This window comes from Lynx canadensis, chromosome C1 (genome assembly GCF_007474595.2).
Source record: "Lynx canadensis isolate LIC74 chromosome C1, mLynCan4.pri.v2, whole genome shotgun sequence".
NCBI classification, from domain to species: Eukaryota; Metazoa; Chordata; class Mammalia; order Carnivora; family Felidae; genus Lynx; species Lynx canadensis.
In genome coordinates this window covers 57,614,555-57,637,070 of record NC_044310.1, presented here as the reverse complement: position 1 = coordinate 57,637,070, position 22,516 = coordinate 57,614,555, and the positions used below count along the sequence as shown (strand labels likewise).

Below are 22,516 nucleotides of genomic sequence, written 5' to 3'. Positions count from 1 at the left end.
TGAATTCTAAAATAAAAATAATATTATTATGCCACATGATACCTAGAAAAACTATTTACATTAAAAATCTTTCACTTCAGAAATGGAAATGTAATGATCCCAGAATGCTATTTATCATTATTCTTAAGAGCAAAATATTTAAATTATCTAAAACTGCATTCCTTAGCATTGAGTAACTTACAATATTTTATTACTTTTCTTTGCAAGTAGTGTTCGAGTCAAATGCATTTTCTGAGTCAAATATAAGCACTTATCACATATTACTTAAAGGATAATAATCAATAAATACTTATACAGATAACTCCTATATACATTGACAGCTCAACTCATGAATCTACATTGCTACTGCACCAGTTAAGACTTAATCCCAAAACATATTCATTAAAAGTTAGTTAACAAAAACAAGTTTATTTCTCACTTCTCTGGGTAATTCTGGAAGGAAATTCTCATCGACTGCTAACGTTCGAAGACTATGAAGGTAGCCGATAGTAGAAGGTAGAGACTCCAATTCATTACAGCTACAGTCAAATTCTTCTAATAAAGATAAACTGAAAAGTTAAATACATTAGTTAGACATTTTAAAAGGTAAAATGGCAAAAGAGCTTTTAAAAGGCCACATATCCAAGTTCACTGAACAAAAAAAAGTTATTCATTTATGACTACAATGGTATCATATAAATTGTTTTATCAGTTCAGCCAAATGGTTCAACCAATGCTATTTAATAAGTGGCTCAACTTATGGGGCACCTGGGTGGTTTGGTTGGTTAAGCATCCTACTCTTGGTTTGGGTCAAGTCATGATCTCACGTTTCATGAGTTTGAGCCTCGCATTGGGCTCTGTGCTGACCATGCAGAGACTGCTTGGGATTCTCTCTCTCTCTCTCTCTCTCTGTCTCTCTCTGTCTGCCTCTCTGCCCCTCCCCCACTTATGCTCTCTGATTCTCTCAAAAATAGATAAACTCTAAAAAAAATTAAAAAAAAAAGAAAATGACACAAGGTTTTGTTTGTTTTATACAACTTAAGTGTCATTTATAGCTTGATATTCATAATGTATATCCTTGGAGTGGATGCATATAAGTGGCATGGGATAGGTAGAAGGGTGTGAAGGGCAGGTCCACAAAGGAATAGTAAGGGGGGCAAAACATTAACAACAAATCACTGATTAAATTTTAGGTTTACTAAGCACTTTAAAGATAAAAATAATCTTTACCTTATAACAACTCTATAAGATAGCTATTATTTTTAAACCCATTTTACAGATAAGGAAATTGAGGCTGAAAGAGGCTAAGTAATTTGCCCAGGGCCACACAAAGTAGGAAATCTGGGAGCTTAAATGCACACAGTATGCCTCTGCTGTATTTTCTTGCCTCTTAGCCAGTGCATCTGTAGCCAAGTAGCCAAGAGTACAGAGAGGGCTCATTTCAGCCTGCAGATATGTTCAGTTTGGTTTACATAGTATTTTAATTTTTTTTTTTAATTTTTTTTTTTTTTTTTTTTTTTTGGGACAGAGAGAGACAGAGCATGAACGGGGGAGGGGCAGAGAGAGAGGGAGACACAGAATCGGAAACAGGCTCCAGGCTCTGAGCCATCAGCCCAGGGCCCGACGCGGGGCTCGAACTCACGGACCGCGAGATCGTGACCTGGCTGAAGTCGGACGCTTAACCGACTGCGCCACCCAGGCGCCCCCATAGTATTTTAAAATGTAGTAAGCTCTACATAATGATCGAGATTCTTGGTACCTCTTGAAAGAGGAAGATCTGGGGGCGCCTGGGTGGCGCAGTCGGTTAAGCGTCCGACTTCAGCCAGGTCACGATCTCGCGGTCCGTGAGTTCGAGCCCCGCGTCGGGCCCTGGGCTGATGGCTCAGAGCCTGGAGCCTGTTTCCGATTCTGTGTCTCCCTCTCTCTCTGCCCCTCCCCCGTTCATGCTCTGTCTCTCTCTGTCCCAAAAAAAATTAAAAAAAAATAAAATAAAATAAAATAAACGTTGAAAGAGGAAGATCTGGCAATACTGGGTTGATATTTCTCCATGACAGGCAATAGAAACAGAGTAATGGCTACTGCCTTCACATGAACACAGTTCTTTAGTTTATCACAATCCCTACTACCCCATATATAGCCAGTTTTGACCCAGATCTACAGAAAGAAATTCTATAAATGCACATTCAAGTTATCACCAGGGAACAAGAAATTTCAATATCTGGTTTGAGATAGCTGGGAAAGAAAGATGGCCTGTCACTAGGGAAGCACTATCTGTATTTAAGTTGTCACTGATGTTGTTGTTAATATTATTACACTGTTATTACCATTCATAACATCATTATTACTGTGATAGGAAGGAACCCCCAAGAGCAAGGATCTTGCTGTTATAAAGCGAAGGATGAATTAGAGTTAGTTGGATTTAAAGTTGTATAATCAGCTTCCATCAGCTGACTTGAATGCAATTTACCCCCATCATTTAGTTAATGAGTAAACACAGAAATTAAACATTATAGGTTTTAAGTCAGTCAGAATGGATTTGTGCCCAAGCTCTGTCACTTACTAGATGTGTTATCTTGGGTACCAAACAATAAAACAAAGACCACAGCTCAAACACCAAAGCTGATTTTATTTACCTGCCAGGCAAAGGAACATACCAAGGAAGAAATTCACAGAGTAGTGCTCTGACGGGGAAAAGTCAGTGCCCAAAGGGGGTGGGTAACAGTGGGATGTGCTCATTAAAGATCAAAATTTGCATTATGGAGAGGGTGGAATGAGTTCACAAGCCTGTGTACTGTTACATAAATCAAGTTCTGTTAACCACGGGTCAGGAAAGAATAATTTGGTAGGTTAAGTCTGACCCCGAACCGAGGTAACTCATGATTCATAGTCCTTAACAGTTTCAGCTACTTAGAACCACATGTAGTGAAACACAGCATTCAGCTTTGAATAATATCTCATAAGCAAGTGCTGCTTAAGTGAACAATTTTCCTTTTTCTCTGAGCCTTAGTTTCTTCACATTTGCAAAGAGAATACTAGCAATTCCTGCCTCATGCAGTTGCTCTGAGTATTTTATGAAATATTGTAAGTAAAGGATTTAGCACCTTTGCTAAATCCTGCCATAAAAATACATGCTCAGGAAATGTTTTCTCTTTGTATTAGTGAACCCTGATGAATTCGTTTCTAAAACCTTTGAGGCCGCACATGCAAGGGTGGTTATGTTGCTGGGTACCAGGTGTGTATGGCTCTGTGTGTGTGTGTGTGTGTATGTGTGTGTGTGTTGGTGGGGGCAGGAATCAATGTACGTGGGAAACCCTGTAACAGTTTTTTTCTTTAAAAAAAGTCTAGCATAGTGCCTTACATAGTGTACTTAGTGTACTTAAGTACATAGTGTACTTAATATATTTGGTAGAATTGAATAAACCATGTATGGATGATTTAGGGTTATGTATGCAGCAAGTGACCGGTCATAAAAGTGCCAGAGGCTTTCAAAAATAAACATTTCAGATGTACCTTCAGAGAAGAAGTCAAAGACTTAAACAGTTCAAAATATAATTAACGTTTTTCGTTTTTCTTTTCTTTTATAAAAACATGTTTTGAGGGGCGCCTGGGTGGCTCAGTCGGTTAAGCGTCTGACTTCGGCTCAGGTCATGATCTTGTGGTGTGTGAGTTCAAGCCCGGGTAGGCTCTGTACTGACAGCTCGGAGCCTGGAGTCTGCTTTGGATTCTGTGTCTCCATCTCTGTCCCTCCCCCACTTGCGCTCTGTCTCTCTCTCAGAAATAGACATTAAAAAAATTAAAAAAAAACCCCAAAACCCCCATGTTTTGAGTTTAGTTTTGAGTCACAGTAAGGCAGCCTTTTGTGCGGTTCTGATATGAACAAATTTCAATCATCATGGTTTCATTAAATAACATTGTACCCCCACAACATGGCTCAAACATCAGTATACTTACTAACTGTGAGAAACTCATAAAGTATAAACTTCGCTCTTAACTCTTGGGTCCACAAATCACAATGTAAATAACAGATGGGCATCATGACTAGTCACATTACTTCCTTCAAAGTCTGTCAGTGATTTGTGTCTGAACGTCTGTCATTCAGTTCACACACAAACAGTACATCATGTAGTTGCATTGCCTTCTTGTCAATCAGCGGTAGATAGATACTATAGGTATAATAATTCAGTATTTATAGCACTATTACTGTTGAAAAATCTCTTGGTCTCCCTAATGCTCTTGGTGAGTTAAATGAAAATGTGAAAACTTGCTTTTGATCACCAAGAGCAAATTCACTAATCCAGCCAATGGACCAAGGAGTTATTTCAACTTTGAAAGCCTATTATCTTACACAGACTTTGCAATAAGCCATCAATGCTACAACTGGAGATCATGAAATTTATTTAGCTGAGTTTTGGAAGAAATATGACATAAAGCATACAAATGAAAGTATTTAAGCATCATGGCAGGAAGTAACAGCAAGTAGTACACGTGCATTACAGCAGGAACTTTTAATACAATGTGTGAACAACCTTGGAGGACTTGAATCAAACATAACTGGAGTTGTAGAAGAAAGAGGGTCACCTGGGTGGCTCAGTCTATTAAGCATCCAACTCTTGATTTTGACTCAGGTCATGATTTCACAGGTTTGTGAGTGTGAGCCCCACTTTGGGCTCTGTGCTGGCAGTGCGGAGTCTACTTGGGAGCCTTTCTCTCTCACTCTCTGCCCCTCCCATGCTCTGGCTTTCTCTCTCTGTCTTTTTTTCTCTCAAAATAAATAAATAAACTTAAAAAACAATAAGAAATAGCGGACTGTGGGCATAATGCCTGTCACTATTCAAGGTACTGTAAATATGCTGCCAGAGGAACTTGGTAAACTCATTGACATAAATGAGGAAAGCGGTTATAATGAAAAGGATGAAGACATCCTGGAGGAAGCCATGCTGGTAATAAACTTCACAGTAAAGGAACTCTCAGAGAGGTTTCACGACACAAAAGCACAAAGGACAGAAGTTTGGAAGACAATTCAAACTTAAAACGTCAATTCACTGATGCATAGAAAAGACATTCACTGTGAGTTATAATTTACATGATGAAAAGGCAAGTGATGTTCAAATTAATCTTGATAACTTTTTTTTACAAAAAATATCACTGTAATTCTTGATGTTCCTACTGTTTACAAGGACAGCAAACAAGATAAATATTACTTTTACTATTTTTCCATTTCCCTATACAATTATAACCAATTGTAACAGTATTTAATGTCCTAAAAAAGGTTTTAAAGACCTCAGGCAGTACTGTCATGGTTTTCCCTCATTGATTATTAAGACCGTTGCATGGTTTCAGCTTCCATGGCCATTTCCACAATCCTCTGCTACTGTGCAAGGTGAGAACTTCCTGCATTAAAAAGACATTTGACTGCACTAAGGGCTGTACTGAATTAATAATTTATAGTCGAAGTATTTTACATCTCTGGGTTAGAGAGAAAGCTAGTGGTGCAAAACACACACTCTTCAATGATCTCTGACATTTAAAAGATTTAAACTCATAACATTCCAGCTGACTTTGCTGATGGTTATCTTGTTAGAAATCACTTAAGGTATTCTAATATAGGCTCCTCTCTGAAAAGAGTTATATCACATTTACTCAGATTATCACTGGCTTTCAAAAGATAGATCAAAATAAGTGAAATAGGTCACTAGAAAAAGACAAATAATGTCTTATCTCACTTATATGTGGAACCTAAAACAAAACAAAACTGAGCCCATAGATTCGGAGAACAGATTGGTGCTGGCCAGAAATGAGGGTAAGGGATGGGAGAAATGAATGAGTGTGGTCAAAAGGTACAAACTTCCAAAATACTTCATGGGGATATAATGTACAGCCTGGTGACTATAGTTAACAGCACGGTATTGCATATTTTAAAGTTGTTAAGAAAATAGATCTTAAAAGTTCTCATCACAAGAAAAAAATTGTAACTATGTTTGGTGATGACTATTAACTAGACTTTGTGGTGGCCATTTCACAATATATACAAATATTGAATCATTATGTTGTACACCTGAAACTAATGTAATGTTATATCAGTTATATCTTAGTAAAAAACACATTCGGTATACTTTTTGCAAGAGAAAGACCAAAAGTTCCCTTTTTTTAGAATTGTTATCTATAGTCTATAATTGGACACATTGAAAGGAAAAATCAACAGCAAGGAAAGTGTAAAGTAGTGCTTCCCAAACTTCAGTGTGCCTATGAATCACCAGCCAAACTTATTAAAATGCAGATTCAGATTCAGTGGTTGGGATGAGCCCAGATTCTGCATTTGTAACAAGCTCATAGGTGATGTAAATGCCCCTAGTCCTAGGGCCACACACTGGGTTTGTTGTAAAGCTTTAAATAAATAAAGCTCTTACAAATATTTCCAGAGTTACACTTAAACACACACACACACACACACACACACACACACAAAACAGACATACTCATAAAAGATAAAATCTCCATAACTATTACAAGAGTTGTGTTCTGTAAAGCTTTGCCTTAGTTCACACATGACTACTACTGAAGTATGCTACTGAAGGTAGTAATGCTTGAAATTAAACAATAATGGTATTGACTTCATTTTCTAAAATTACCCTCTCTGTTTTTCTCTAGTTTGGTTTTCATGAACTAGTTTTGGCTGGGAAGTTATTACTGTAACATTTACCTTCAAGTACCTAGCTAAATGATAAGACTGTGAATATATTATGTAGATAATCTATAATTTCGCTTTAACATCATTCAGGACCACTAGAAACCATTAGATACTATTAAATCTTCTATTAATGTAGATGGTAAAAAACATAAAAATAAATAGGTTTGGGCTTCACTTTCCTTGTTCAGTTTTCACTCATTAGAAATAATGTAATTCAGTAGAAAATATTCAGACAGGCATGGGTTCTAATTCTAGTGTGGCCACTTAATAGCTGAGTAATTTTGTCTACTATTACTTCCTGTTTTCTCATCTATAAAATTGGTTGATAATGCTTACTATATAGAGTTTCAAAGAGGACTAAATGTATGCTAAGCCCCTGGTATAGATATGGCACTCCATTAAAATGGCCAAGATGGAAAGCACCCTAAAAAAAATCTTGAACAATGTTTCTGAAATACGTAAAAGTTATCCTGTGGTAATTCAGTTTTTAAAATGAGTTTTTTCATATAAACAAAACCTTCTAGTAGACAAAATGTAAAACTACCTGAAATTGATTAGTAAGGCATGGGAGCTAGACAAATTTAAGGTGATATGAAAGAAATTAAATTAAATTAAATTAAATTAAATTAAATTAAATTGTATTTGCAAAGATTTAGTAGAAATGGATACATAGGCATAACATGGAGATATTGTGGGTTTGGTTCCAGACTGTCAAAATAAAGTGAATGTCGCAATAAAGTGAGTCAAATGAATATTTTAGTTTTCCTATTATATATTGGTGCATGTAAAAGTTATGTTTACATTATACTATAGTCTATTAAGTGTACAATAGCATTAGGTATAAAAAATATACATACCATAATTAAAAATGTTTTTTGCTAAAAAACGCTAACCATCATCTGAGCTTTCAGAGAGTTGTAATCCTTTTGCTGGTGGAGGCTCCTGCCTTGATGTTGATGGCAGCTAACTGATCAGGGTGGTGGTTGCTGAAGGTTTTCATAAAATTTCTTAAAATAAGACAACAGTGAAGTCTGCCATATGAATCGACTCTGCCTTTCATGAACAATGCTCTGTGACGTGATGTTGTTTGATACCATTTTGCATACAGTAGAACTTCTTTCAAAACAGGAGTCAATCTTCTCAAACCCTGCTGCTGCTTTATCAACTAAGTTTATGTAATATCCTAAGTCCTGTGTTGTCATTTCAACAATCTTCACAGCATCTTCACCAGGAGTAGATTCCATCTCAGGAAACCACCATCTTTGCTCATCCATAAGAAGAAACTCCTCATCCATTAATGTTTCATCATGAGATTGTGGAAATTCAGTCACATCTTCAGGCCCCACTTCTAATTCCAGTTCTCCTGTTGTTTCCACCCCATCTGCAGGTATGTCCTGCACTGAAGTCTTGAACCCCTCAAAGTCATCCATGAGGGTTGGAATCAACTTCTTCCAATTTCCCTTTAATCTTAATATTTGACCTCTTCCCATGGATTATGAATGTTCTTCATGACATCTAGAAGAATGAATCCTTTCTAGGAGGCTTTCAATTTACTTTTCCCAGATCCATTTAAGGCATCACTATCTATGCAGTTATAGCCTTACAAATTATATCTTTTTTAAAAGTTTATTTATTTATTTTAAAAGAGAGAGAGAGAGAGAGAGAGAGAGAGAGAGAGCCAGCAGGGGAGTGGGAGAGAGAGAGAGAGGGAGAGAGAGAAAGAATCCCAAGCAGGCTCACGGAGAGCCTGATGTGGGACTCGAGTCCACGAACCATGAGATCATGACCTGAGTGGAAGTCAAAAGTCAGACTTTTAACTGACTGAGCCACCCAGGTGCCCCAATTCAAATTATATTTCTTAAATGATAAGACTTGGAAGTGAAAATGACTTGCATCCATGGACTGCAGAATGGATGTTGTGTACAACATCAGTCTCATTCTACATCTCCATCAGAGCTCCTGAATGATAGGTGCATTTTCAATGAACAGTAATATTTTGAAAGGAATCTTTTTTTTTTTTTTTCTGAACAGTAGGTCTCAACAGTGGGCTTAAAATATTCAGTAAATCATTTTGTAAATAGATGTCCTGTCATCCAGGTTTGTTGTTCCATTTATAGAGCACAGGCAGAGGAGATTTAGTGAAACTCTTAAGGGCCCTAAGATTTTTGGAATGATAAATGAGCATTGGCATCTCGCTTAAAATCACCAGCTGCATTAGCCTCTTGAAAGGCATTAGCCTCTTGAAAGGCATTGGCCTTTCAAAACAGCCTGTGTTTTGAAACTCCAAAGCCATACATTAACTTCTTCTCTCTAGCTATTAAAGTCCTAGATGATATCTTCTTCCAATAGGTGGCTGTTTCATCTACATTGAAAATCTATTGTTTAGGGGCGCCTGGGTGGCGCAGTCGGTTAAGCGTCCGACTTCAGCCAGGTCACGATCTCGCGGTCTGTGAGTTCGAGCCCCGCGTCAGGCTCTGGGCTGATGGCTCGGAGCCTGGAGCCTGTTTCCGATTCTGTGTCTCCCTCTCTCTCTTCCCCTCCCCCGTTCATGCTCTGTCTCTCTCTGTCCCAAAAATAAATAAACGTTGAAAAAAAAAATTTTTTTAAAAAAAATAAAAAAAGAAAATCTATTGTTTAGTGTTGCTACTTTCAGGAATTATTATGGTTAGATCTTCTGGATAATGTGCTGCAGCCTGTACCTCAGCAATTGCTGCTTCACCTGGCACTTTTATCTTATGGAAACAGCTTCTTTCCTTAAGCTTCCTATACCAACCTCTGCTAGCTTCAGACTTTTCTTCTGCAGCCTCCTCACCTTTCTCAGCCTTCAAAGAATTGGAAGAGATTCTTGCTCTGGATTAGGCATTGTTGGGGCAGGGAATTGTTGGGGCTGGTTTGATCTTCTGTCCAGACCATAAAACTTTCTCCATATCAGCAACAAGACCGTCTTGTTTTTCTTATTATTTGTGTGTTCACTGGAATAGCAGTCTTCATTTCCTTGAAGAACTTTTCCTGTGCATTCACAGCTTGTCTGTTTGGCACCAGAGGCCTAGATTTAGGCTTATCTTGGATTTTGACATGACTTCCTCACTAAGCTAAATCATTTCTAGCTTTTGATTTAAAGTGTGAGTTATGCAACTCTTTCTTTCACTTGAACACTTAGAGGCTGCTGTAAGGTTAGTAATTGGTCTATTTTCAATATTATTCTTTCTCAGCAAATAGACAAGGCTGAGGAGAGGGAGGTTGATGGGGGAATGCCTGGTTGATAGACAATTTAGAACACAAACGACATTTACCAATGAAGTTCACCATCTTGCATGAGTGCAGTTCATGGTGCCCCCAAACAATTACAATAGTAACATCAAAGATCACTGATCACAGATCAATCACCAAAACAAATATAATAATAATAAAAAAGTTTGAATTACGGTGATAATTGCCAAAATGTGACACAGAGCCATGACATGAGTAAATGATGTTGGAAAAATGGCACTGATAGTGTTGCTTAATGCAAACCTTCAATTTGTAAAAAATGCAGTATCTGCGAAGTGCAATAAAATGAGGTATATCTGTAATAACTAAAGGGAGAGATATAAAACTTGTTTGGAGAACATTTAGGATGGGCACATAGTGAATGCTAAGTAACTTTTGCCATTATCCTTATTTTCATATATTGTAAAATAAATTTCATTTAATTTAGGCCAAGAATCGAGTTTTAGACTCTACCCTTAATTTTCTCATTAATATTTGGTAAGTCACTTGTGCTACTACATAATGCAAGAAATTAACAGAAATTAAACTAATTCTTTTATATGGTGTTTATTAAATGAAACTCACCCAGTTTTTATACTAAATCCTACAGTCTAAGATGAAATCAGTCAAACTGTGGTGGAAACAGCATTTGTTAGGAGTAGTCAATCATTTAGAGATTTTACCCGTGAAACATCTATGTTAACTGATTTTGAACAGTTACCATCATTATCAAGATAATATACTTTTCATTTGACCCAATTTTCCCATTTTTCCAAAGTAATCACTGATCTTTCCCTTCCTTTGGACGCTTTAGGAAGTTAATTAAGTTGACTGAAAAGAAAATCTATAATTTTTTTTTTATTATAGGAGAAAAGTACCACCCAAATGTAAAATTCTATTTAAAAGTATTGTTTTAAGTGAACGTATCTATAACCCATGAGTAGAAAATAGCTTTGCCATTGAAGAAGACCACTAAAAAAAGATTCTATATGTGTTGCTTGGGTGGCTGAGTTGGTTAAGTGTCTGACTCGATTTTGGCTCAGGTCATGATTTCGTGGTTCATGGGATTGACCCCCTGTCGGGCTCAATTCTGACAGCACAGAGCCTGCTTAGGATTTCTCTCTTTCTCTCCCTTCCTCTGCTTGCATGTACGCTCTCTTTCTCTCAATATAATACATAAATAAACTAAAAAAAAAAAGATTCTATATGCTTCAAGATAGGATACTGAAAGATTTTTTAACCAACAAAAAAGTAGAAACATTTCATTTATGCTGCATTTAGAATTTGGTGACAGCCCATAAATGGTCACAATCCTAAAATATTGGGACAGGGAGTGAAGGAGAAACTAGGCAGTAGAGGACAATGGCTCTTAAATGGAAATCATTGCTGGTTTTGTCCCTTAACTGGAATCTTATACAATCATAAATGAAATTCCATTTGATCATTTCTCTGTACTTTTCTCAATAACTTTTATTTTTTCTGTAAGGATAACTCGACCACTTCAGGAAATAGATTATAATCTTTTTCTTTTGTGTCTTAAATTTCTCTCTCTAGCTCCTTAGACTTTTCAACCAAATACTATGATTCTAAAAGCTTATCTCTGAGGACTCTGCTAAAAAGCATAGAATAATTTCAAACACTGCTTTTCTTTTCTTTTCTTTTTTCTTTTCTTTTCTTTTCTTTTCTCTTTTAATGTTTTTCTTTATTTTTTGAGAGAGAGAAACAGAGTGCGAACTAGGGCGGGGGCAGAAAGAGAGGGAGACACAGGAATCGGAAGCAGGCTCCAGGCTCGGAGCTGTCAGCATAGAGGCCATGCAGAGCTCAAACCCATGAACGGCAAGACCATGACCTGAGTGGAAGTTGGAACGCTTAACCGACTGAGCCACCCAGGCACCCCTAAAACACTGCTTTTCTTGAGAGTATATTTTATAAGTTCAAATATGTATGTCATGGACTGAATGTTTTGTCCCACTTCCAATTCATATTTAAAGTCTTAACCTCCAGTGTGATAGTGTTTAGATGTGAGCCTTTGGGAAGTAAATCAGAGTTAGATGATGTCTTTGAGGATGGGGCCCTCATAATGGGATCGGTGCCCTTATAAGAAGAGATGCTAGAGAACCAGCCTCTCTCCCTCTTTCTCTGTTTTTCTTTTTGTGCATCACAAAGAAAAGGTTGTGTGAGCACACTGAAAGACGGTAGCTGCTTGTAAGCCAAAGAGGAGACCTCAAAATGAAACCTATCTTGCCAACACTTTGATTCTGGACTTCCCAGCCTCCAAAACTGTGATACATAAATTTATGTTGTTAATTAAGCCACCTATTCTGTGATATTTTATTATGGTAGCCCGAGAAGACTAAGACAATATATTATTATACTTGCAAATCAGTATAAAACATTTTTCTAAGAACTTGATGTTATCATGTTATTAATCATTACACAAAAGAACATAAACAGCAGTAAATAATGTCTTTTTGATTATTACTATTAAGCCTATTATAATTTATTGAAGGCTATCTAACAACAACCTCTGAGATGTCTCACAACAACCTCTGAGATGAATCATTATTTCCATTTCTCAGATGAAACAATTGCATTCTGAGATGTGAAGGGACATTGTCCAAGGTCATTAGTTTAAATCAGTGGAGAAGCCAGGATTGGAATCTGTCTAGTTCCAAGGCTTGCAACATCCCCTCTGCCATACTGCTTAGGTACAATGAGGAGATTAATATTCTCAAAAACATGATCTCAGAACCTTAAGGGAGCCTATATTCCAGTTGGAGGACGTGGCAAAATAATGGAAAAGTTTAAATCATGATACAAAAGATAAATAAAGAACTTACATAACAAATGAAAAAATATCACAAGTTAAGAGTGTTCTCTACCTTATATATATAGTTCCCAAAACTTATCTATCCATGAAACTTATCTTTGTGTCATACCTATTAAAATTCCCAATAATAACTGTTTTGAGTAATATAATTCAGAAAATGCTGGTCTACTTGTAGGTGTACTAGAGCTTTTGATTTAGAAGAGGAAGCTGTAGCAGGCTGGTGGGGCAGAAGAAAATAAGAATTAAGCTGTAAAAACAGTAACGTATTTCTTGAAATCCAAAACCCAGAAATGCAAATTAAATAAGTCAGTAATTTTTTACTTATCAAACGTATTTTTTGAAAACATTTATTGAATATGTGCACTTTCTATTTATTAATACATTTAATCCTCACAACATTCTTATGAGGTAGGCATTATTATTATGATTTCTATTTATAAGGAAGAATCTAAGGCTTTGTTGCCCAATAACGAATCAAAGAGCCTGCTTTTGAACCCAGAAGGTCTGGCTCCAGAACCAAAGCTATCAACACTATGGTAAACTTCCTCTCTAAGGCAGCTTCATTTTAAACTGGCACTTCAGGTAATTCTGATGCAGGCACAACAGATTCAGGTTTGAGAAGATAGCTGATAACTGTAAGCTGAATCTAGATAGTTGTTCTCAAACTTTAGCATATCATAATCCCCTAAAGGTCTTGTTTACACAGAGATTGAGGGCGCAACACCCAAAGTTTCTCATTCAGTAGACCTGGGTTTGTCTCAGAATGTGCATTTCTAACAAATTCCCAGTTGAATGAAGCTGATGCTGCTGATCAGACAACCACATGTTGAAAACCACCAGTTTAGACCATGTGAAAACTTGAATATTTATGTAAATGGATTTCAGTTTCATCCAGTGAAGTGTGCATGTGTGTGTGTGTGTGTGTTTTGTGCTTAATTAAAAAAATTTTTTTTAACATTTATTTATTTTTGAGACAGAGAGAGAGCAAGAGTGGGGGAGGGGCAGAGAGAGAGAGACACAGAATCTTAAACAGGCTCCAGGCTCTGAGCTGTCAGCACAGAGCCCGATGTGGGGAACAAATTCACAGACCATGAGATCATGACCTGAACTGAAGTCAGATGCTCAACTGACTGAGCTACCCAGGTGCCCCTGTCTTTAATTTTTTGACTAGAAAAACATTACATAATAGAAAAGTCAAGAACTACAGAGTATTTGATAAAATCAAGTCTCCTTATTTTTCTCTATTCACCAGCTCCCGCATTCTCCTCCCCAAACTGGTGTACATTTCTAGTCTCTTATGTATCCGTCTATGAAACAGGAAAACAGAAGGAAGAATGTTTTTAGTGTTCAGGTACCTAGAATAAAGCTCACTATTTTCTTGTGATAACAGTATAGTAAATAGACTACTGGAATTTACTATCTGGGGTATTGATATCATATAAGCTAAACATTGGGATCAGAGAACTAGAGAATTTTAGATGCAGGTAGAAATTATAAGTGAGGAAACTAAGCCACAGAAAGGTTAAATAACTTGTCCAAGTTCACACAGTAAGTGGCATAGCCAATATTCACATCCATGATGTTTGACTCCACAGGCAGTGCTCCTTGCACTATCCCTTAGGAATCTGAGGCCCATCAAGAAGAAAGGTCTTACTCAGCTTTGCTAAGTTACATAGATTGTCTGGTTTCTAGTCCAGAAATATTTGTTTGACCATACACTGTGAGGGAATGACATTTTAAAATTTCCATTCACATTTTTGAGTTTTTATTCCTTTTTTTTAATTGTTAAAAATGTTTATTGATTTTTGAGAGAGAGAGAGAGAGCGCGCACACAAATGGGGGAAGGGCAGAGACAGGAGACACAGAATCTGAAGCAGGCTCCAGGCTCTGAACTGTCAGCACAGAGCCTGACACGGAGCTCACACCCACAAACTGTGAGATCATGACCTGAGCCAAAGTTGGAAGCTCAGCCAACTGAGCCACCAAGGCACCCCAACTTTTTATGACTTTTGACCAAGACAATGGAGCTAAGAAAGAGAGGGCTTAGTATGCAGTTTTTCTTACTATGGAAAATCCCTTGCCTCTACAGCAGTGTGACCCATTAAATTACCAAATACTATGAAATGTAGGATACAATTATCATATATAGTATTAAGAGGCATCATAGGTCAATTGACAGCTTAGCTATGAAATCTATTGACTTCTCTCAGCCTCAGTCTCTAACTGTTGATGGGAAGATAATAATATACATAGAATGGTGTTAATGGGGACTTTAACTAAATAAGAATTGGGGTAAAGCACAAAACATGGTATCTGGTGCCATGTGAGTAAAAAAAAAAGTTATTTATTATTATTTTCATTGTATATTTGACTCTTCGAGTGGCTGGAACTCCTAGGTACAATTTAATGTTGGACAACAAAAATAATCATATTTTACAAGTCATTTCACACAAAAGTCATGGAATCTTTTTCAACTGTGAAAAATGTTGAAAAATTAATTCTTCCAGCACTTTTTACTAGTTGGACTATTAAAAATGACCAAAGAGGAGCACTTAGGTGGCTCAGTTGGCTGAGTGTCCAACTCTTGATTTCAGTTCAGGTCGTGATCCCAGGGTCGTGGGACTGAGCCCCATGTCAGGTCCACCCGCACTGAGCATGGAGCCTGCTTGAGATTCTCACTCTCTCTTCGTGTGCTCTTTCCCCCACTAGCATGCTTTCTCCCTCTCTAAAATAAAAATAAAAATGAACAAAGATAAGTCTAACATATTGAAACACTCTAAGTGTAGAATGAGATTAACACTACAGCTGGTCATAACATTTCCAGGATTTTGGAGAGTTCTAGGTAGAATGTTTAATAATAAACTGCCGACTATTCTTTTCACAAAACACTTTTTGCATGTGATCTGGGATGCCATTAAATAACATCATAATCAAATTTCACCTCTAGCCTTTGCACTGAACCTCTGATGTATCAATTCTGAATTCCCTAAGAAAAATAAAACTATTATTATTATTGCTATTGTTATTATTTTTACTTCATACAGATTGCTTATTAAAGTATATTATAAAATTTTAGATATATAATATATTTTTTGCCATACATGCAAATTCAAATTATATATATGCAAGTGCTACATTGAAGTGAGAATATAAGTTAGAAAATGGTCTTGTAATTTTACTATACAAACCATGATGTGATATAAAACAGATACCTTCAAACTTGTTGGTCTTTATAGTCTTAAAAATTATTGATAATCCTAAAAACTTGCGTTTATATTTTTTATATCTATTGGTATCTACTATAATAAATTAAAACAAGAATTTTAAAAATAATTATTATGTAAAATAATAATAAACCTATAACATGTTAAGATAAATAACATATTTTTATTCAAAGTAATGATATTTTTCTAAACAAAAACATTTAGTGAAAAAGGTAACATTGTTTTTATTTTTGCAAATCTCTTCAATGTTGGGTTTAATAGATGATATTAGATTCTCCTATCTGCTTATGTATTCAATTTGTTGTGATATATTGTTTTGACTGAATTGTGCATAAAAACATCCAGCCTCACACACATGCGTAGTTGAAAAGGGAGGAGTATTTCAATAGTCTTTTTGGATAATTGTGATTATTCTTTGATACTACACCAAAACTCGCCAAGTGGCTGTTTTTTAGGGGATAACTGCAATGTAGAATCTGAAACTATATCAATGAACTTTTCTTATTCTTCATACCAATCCATTAAAATCAACTGGCCTATTCTGCATTTTGAATGGGTCTTTTACTCATGCCTGATCTTGTAACTCATGCGTTGGTTATTTGGAAAGCATTGCTTCACTGAGTTGCACAGGTTTTCCAGATGTTGACACATTTCATAATACACTATCAACAAATTACGTTAATTTATGTCATACTAGTCTTATCAGAAAAGCCTATAAGTATTGGGAAGCTGTCAAGCTCACAGTGGCAGATAGGAATTTTCCAAAATTCCAATTTTTGCTTGACAGCTCAAATTTTATTGTCAGTCACAAATTCTGTCAGTTGTTTTCCTTGAAGTGATGAGCTCACTTTGTTCATTTTTGACAAAATGTCTGGCAAAAACCCAAGTTTAAATAACCAGTTTGTCAGTCATTCTCCTTCTTGTTGAAGACTATGTCTTAGGTTCACAGCAAAAGTGAATAGAAGGTATAGAGATTTCCCACACACTTCCCAGTGGCTTACTTTTGTTTGTTTTTTCACCTTTTTTTTTTCAGTCCATGTCTCTAATACTTTCCTTTTATTTTCCTTGAAACAATAATCAAATTAAGATAATGACACTTAAAATAACTAAAAAAAAATGAGCTTCTATGATAAAATTCTTAACCTTTATCCCTCTAAACCAGTAATCAACTTCTGAGTTAAATAGGCCCATTTATCTTTGACGAATATTTTTTCATACCTTCAAAGGCAAATAATTATTAATTTTTAAAAATTAAAATGCTTAAAAGAAGACTAAGTATGGAAATAACCTAGCATCCAAATTCACAGCTAATCTAGCATCCAAATTCACACCAAATTTACACCAAAAGTTGCATACTAAAAAAAGCAACTTTTCTTTGTGTATTTTTAGATTATCCACCCTTTTTAATTTGTCTTCACAGAGCTAGGGTAATTAATTTATATATTTATATAAAATTATGTGAACATGAGTGGTAAAATATCAAGCATGATCTTGGTAGGCGTAAATGGATTTGAATTCAGTTTCTCCTGAGTATTGACCTAAAGAAGAAAATTAGTGCCTAAGAATATAATTATATAGGAAGAGTTGTTTTTTTTTTAAAGCATCAGGCTGATAAAGATGATTACTTTTGTGTACCCCAAAGGAAAGTTAATTTCTCTCTATATTGGAGACAATGTGAATAAATGCAGAGAGAAATATATTGCATGGTATTAACATTAAAATATTAAAAATAGATGAGATTTTTAAAAATAGCTGAAATTTTCACTACTTTCTAAAGTTTGGATATTGTTATTTGAATTTAGTCAAATTGTTCTACTCTTGGATTTTCCATATCCATTTTCCATATCCATTTTCCATATCAGTGGTTACTTGCCAACTTGGGGTGAGGAGGGGAGAAAGAGAGAAAAGGGGACAAGAAACGTTTGGGATTGAAGAATATGTTTATCATCTTGATTGTGGTGATGGTTTCATGGCTTTTGATCTATTTCAAAACCTATCATATTGTAGATTTTATTTAAAAAAAATTTTTTTTCAACGTTTATTTATTTATTTTTGGGACAGAGAGAGACAGAGCATGAACGGGGGAGCGGAAGAGAGAGAGGGAGACACAGAATCGGAAACAGGCTCCAGGCTCCGAGCCATCAGCCCAGAGCCTGACGCGGGGCTCGAACTCATGGACCACGAGATCGTGACCTGGCTGAAGTCGGACGCTTAACCGACTGCGCCACCCAGGCGCCCCAATATTGTAGATTTTAAATATGTGCAATTTATTACATGTCAATTACACACATTAAATATTACTTTAAAAAAATTAATGTTTAGTTTTTTGAGAGAGAGAGATCAAACAGGGGAGGGACAGAGAGAGAGGGAGAGACAGGCTGGAGCAGGCTCTAGGCTTTGAGTTGTCAGCACAGAGCCTGATGTAGGGCTTGAACTTACAAGCCATGAGTTCATGACCTGAACTGAAGTCAGATGCTTAACTGACTGAGCCACCCAGGTGCCCCAAATCTCACTTTAAAAAATGGCCACTCTTCCCTCACTCCCCAAATATACCCAAATCTGTTAAATTATGGATTTCTGTAATTCTTCATACTGATGTGTGAGGCAAGATTCCTATACAATGAACTTACATAATTTTAGAATGAAGAGAGCCTATCAATTCCTCACTTCACACAAGTTATAAACAAAAGCACTTTCAGTGAAACATTGATAACAATACATATTTCTTAAAGAATCGTGAACCAAATGTTAATGGCAACATAAAATTAGGAAGATATTGCTCTCAAATAAATGGAATATATTTTATCCTTAAAAGGCAATTATGAGGTCATCATCTTGAAGCTTTCAAAAATGCAAGCTAATAGAGAGTATAATGCTAGATGAAATAAGTCAAAAAGACAAATACCATATGATTTCACTGTGTGGAATTTAAGAAGCAAGAAAAAAAAAAAGCAAGCAAAGGAAAAAAGAGAGAGAGAGAGACAGAGAGACAGAGAAACCAAGAACCAGATTCTTAACTATAGAGAACACACTGATGGTAACCAGAGGGTAGAAGGGTGGGGAGATGGCTGAAATAGGTGATGGGGATTTAAAGAGCGCATTTGTGTGATGATTGCTGGGAGATGTATGGAATTGCTGAATCACTATATTGTACACCTGAAACGAATATAGCACTGTATGTCAACTATACTGGAATGGAAATAAAAACTGAATTAAAAAATTCAAGAATAACCACATTAAAATTTGTAATAAAAATTTAAGAGAAATGCAATATAATTTACTACAAACTATAAAAATTCAATTGAACAAGCTCTGCACTTCCATTTGATTATTTAGTATTTCATATTTATTTTTTCTTTCTTTATATTTTCTTTCAAATTTTTATTTAAAATCTAAGTGATGAATCACTAAATTCTACTCCTGAGATAGAATATTGTTCTAGATTTTAGTGATTCATCACTTACTTACAACACCCAGTGCTCAACACAAGTGCCTTCCTTAATACCCATCACCCATTAGTATTTGATATTTAATGCTAGCATTGAAATAATAAAATTGGCATATGCCATTTAAAAAATGCATGTTAAACAGGTGTATATCTCTTTAGCTTCTAAAAATACATTGAACTTCTATAAATATCAATTGGTAATATAACTTTATTATATTATTATAAGTAACCTTTACAGTACTATTATATGGCACTATTGCTATAAAACAATTACTAATATAATATATAAATCATTTATAGTGTAATGGTAATATAGACTACAGAGTTTATACAAATTGATTTGATTTTGTAAGACATATCCAAGTGAATTTAGAGCTTCTACTCAGTCAAAAACATCAAGCTAATAGTATCTGGGAAATTATAGGCAATAACATAATTGAAGATCTATGTAATCCCTTTGCTTAAGAAAAAGTCATAGTTATTTCTTGTGATATTATATAATTAAATGTCAATGCAATGTTCAGATATAAAAGTAAATTAAGATAGTAGAAAATGTTTTGAAGTAAAAAATCTAACATATCATTTTGTTTCTGGCTTAGAAGGGCTGACTGGTATGAAACTTTGGCACTTACTTTCCGATTGTATTGGGTAGTATTGTAAGTTGATTGTCATCTACTTTGAGAGTAGTTAGTTTTTTCAAAAGACCTAAAACAGAGAAGAAGTTTTATTAATACATAAGAACAGATCTCTAACAGAAAATACAATATGAAAGAAAAGGAATCACTTGTGAGGAATATTTGTCATGCCAATAGGCTGCACTCTGTTCATATAAACCTACAAATAAACCTACAAATTTGCATGTGCTCTAGTTTTGACTGTCCAGTTGCAAAAACTTTACCTACATCAGTGGGAGTTCAAGTACATCAAAGCAGACAAATAAACAAAATGTAGGGCTCCATAGAAACTTAAGTTGACAGCAATACTACCACATTTCCCTTATCTATTTTGCTGCAAATGGACCAGATGAAAAATTTTAAGCCAGCTGTGATTTAATGTATAATTAATTCGCAAGCACTAAAAAATAACATTTTTTATTTGTGATACAAATTAAAAACAAATCTGAATTAAGCCTAATGATCAACAAATGGGCACTGAGGTATTGTGATGCAGTGATTATAATTATGGACTTGGAAAATTACAACATATGACCTCATACTCTTTTTGTTACCATAAATCCTTGAACTTGGATCAGCAGAAAGTACACAAACTTGCAATTTTAATATACCGAGTAGAAGTGGCCAAGAATTGAAGTTTCAACTGTTTATATTTCACTGTCAGATTTATGCCTTCCACCCTTACTGCCTATTCCCAGGGTTCTAAGGAGTAATAGCCACAGAGTAATTGAAGTACAACTTCCTTTACCCAGCCATAATTTAATCTTTGGTATCAATATGGCTTAAATAGCCAAAGTCCAAGGGCAAAGCATGGTTAATTTTTCTTTTATATTGGAAATATGCATATAAGCTATAGGCTACTTGTTTTGCAGAAAACTAGTTTTGATGGATATGGTAGGTTCCATGGTAAAATGTGTTTGGGAATTACTAAATTAAACAACATTAAACATATTTCTTAAATGAAGTTTTCCTAGGAGCTTTTAATATATTAATGTAGCAATGTGACTCTCCAAACTTATTGCAGAATGCGTGTAAGTGTGCAGGGTCTTGTTCAGCTAGTGTTTGATGAATGTGCTTTGAAAAGCATCGCTGTAGATCATGCCCATCCACCTCAAATATTCTGAGGATTCCTTAAAAGCATAAAGTCAGAATATATTTGAAATAAAAACCAATTATTACACTTAAAATTGCAGTACCCTCAGTTACATATTCTGTAGAAGCACTCAGAATCTCTAGTGAAGAGAAAGGGTCTCACTGTGAAACTGCTGTGAGAAAATATCTACAAAATATCAAAACTTAATACATCAGCTTGTGCCCCCAGGATACACTGCTGAAGATAGCAGCACCTGGGAAAGACGACAATTCTCAATGGGGTAATTTGTCTCTGAAGTTTGCACACCCACTGCCATATTTATCTATGTTTAAAGGGTGAGTGAATCACTTCAGCTTCTCTAGTGTGTATGTAAAAAATGTCAACCTTGGAAATATGAAAGAACTCCTAAGCTTGTTCATCAACTGTGAAAAGAAAACAGGGGATGATGAATTACAGCTAAATTTTTTATGACTTGGTAGCCCTAATCAAACGACTGCACCTGCCCACCAATGGAGCTAGAAGGTGGTTGACAGTCTCCACATCACTTGACTGGGTCATAAGAAGTTTTGAGCTGGGTCACAAATGGCTGTGCAAACACCATGAAGCCAGGTTGCAAGGTATCCTTTAAGAGAATGACAGTACTTAAGTCTAAAAGTAGTGGTGAAAAAATCTTGAAGCATGTTAGGGACTAAAACCAAAAGGTTGATGCAACAAAGTTTTTCGAAGAATGGAGTAGAGGCTCTGACAGCTGATAGAAGCTTCTGCAGCTTTAAAGGTGGAAGCAAGTTAGGTCTCTTTGCTTAGTTCCATGTCTGTGGATTTAAAGGAATCTCACTCATTTGTGATGTGGCAACTTTGTCACTCACATATTCTATCTAAGAGGATGCTCTTTGGACAGATTCTGGAGCTTCTAAAGGAATATGGTTGTCTGTAGAGCAGAAATAGAGCATCAACCTTACTTTCATTGCTCATGACTTCCTCGGGCAGATAATTCCTTTACTGCATTTCTATATCATATCTTCTTGGGCTTTCTTCTTCTACTCTACAGGAATCAAAGGCATTCTATCTTGTTCCTTCCCTCTATTTGGGTTTTTCCCTAATTCCCCACCTCTTTATCCTACACTCCCAACTAAGAAGTATTGAAGAGAAAGAAAGAGGAGGCCTTTTACTATGGTTTTAGCTACTTACATATAAATATATAATAAGCAGCAATGTTTTAAACATTAATATGATTTGTTATCAAAATAGCTAATATTTACACGACAGTTACAGATATATAATAAAACTTTGAAAAACCAAATAGCTGTGTGCTCATCAAATCTGAGATTATA

At 35.7% G+C, this 22,516-nt stretch overlaps 1 protein-coding gene across 1 annotated transcript in view; it reads right to left on the bottom strand.

The window, feature by feature from the left end:
* Positions 1 to 388: 388 nt before the first annotated feature.
* Positions 389 to 22,516, bottom strand: part of LOC116738214 (leucine-rich repeat-containing protein 7-like) — a 42,289-nt gene continuing 20,161 nt past the window's right edge. The window contains exons 4-5 of the mRNA XM_032594086.1: positions 20,051 to 20,123; positions 389 to 548 (exon numbers count right to left, since the gene is read on the bottom strand). Coding sequence (XP_032449977.1) covers positions 389 to 548; positions 20,051 to 20,123 — 233 coding nt within the window. The remainder of the gene's footprint in view (positions 549 to 20,050; positions 20,124 to 22,516) is intronic.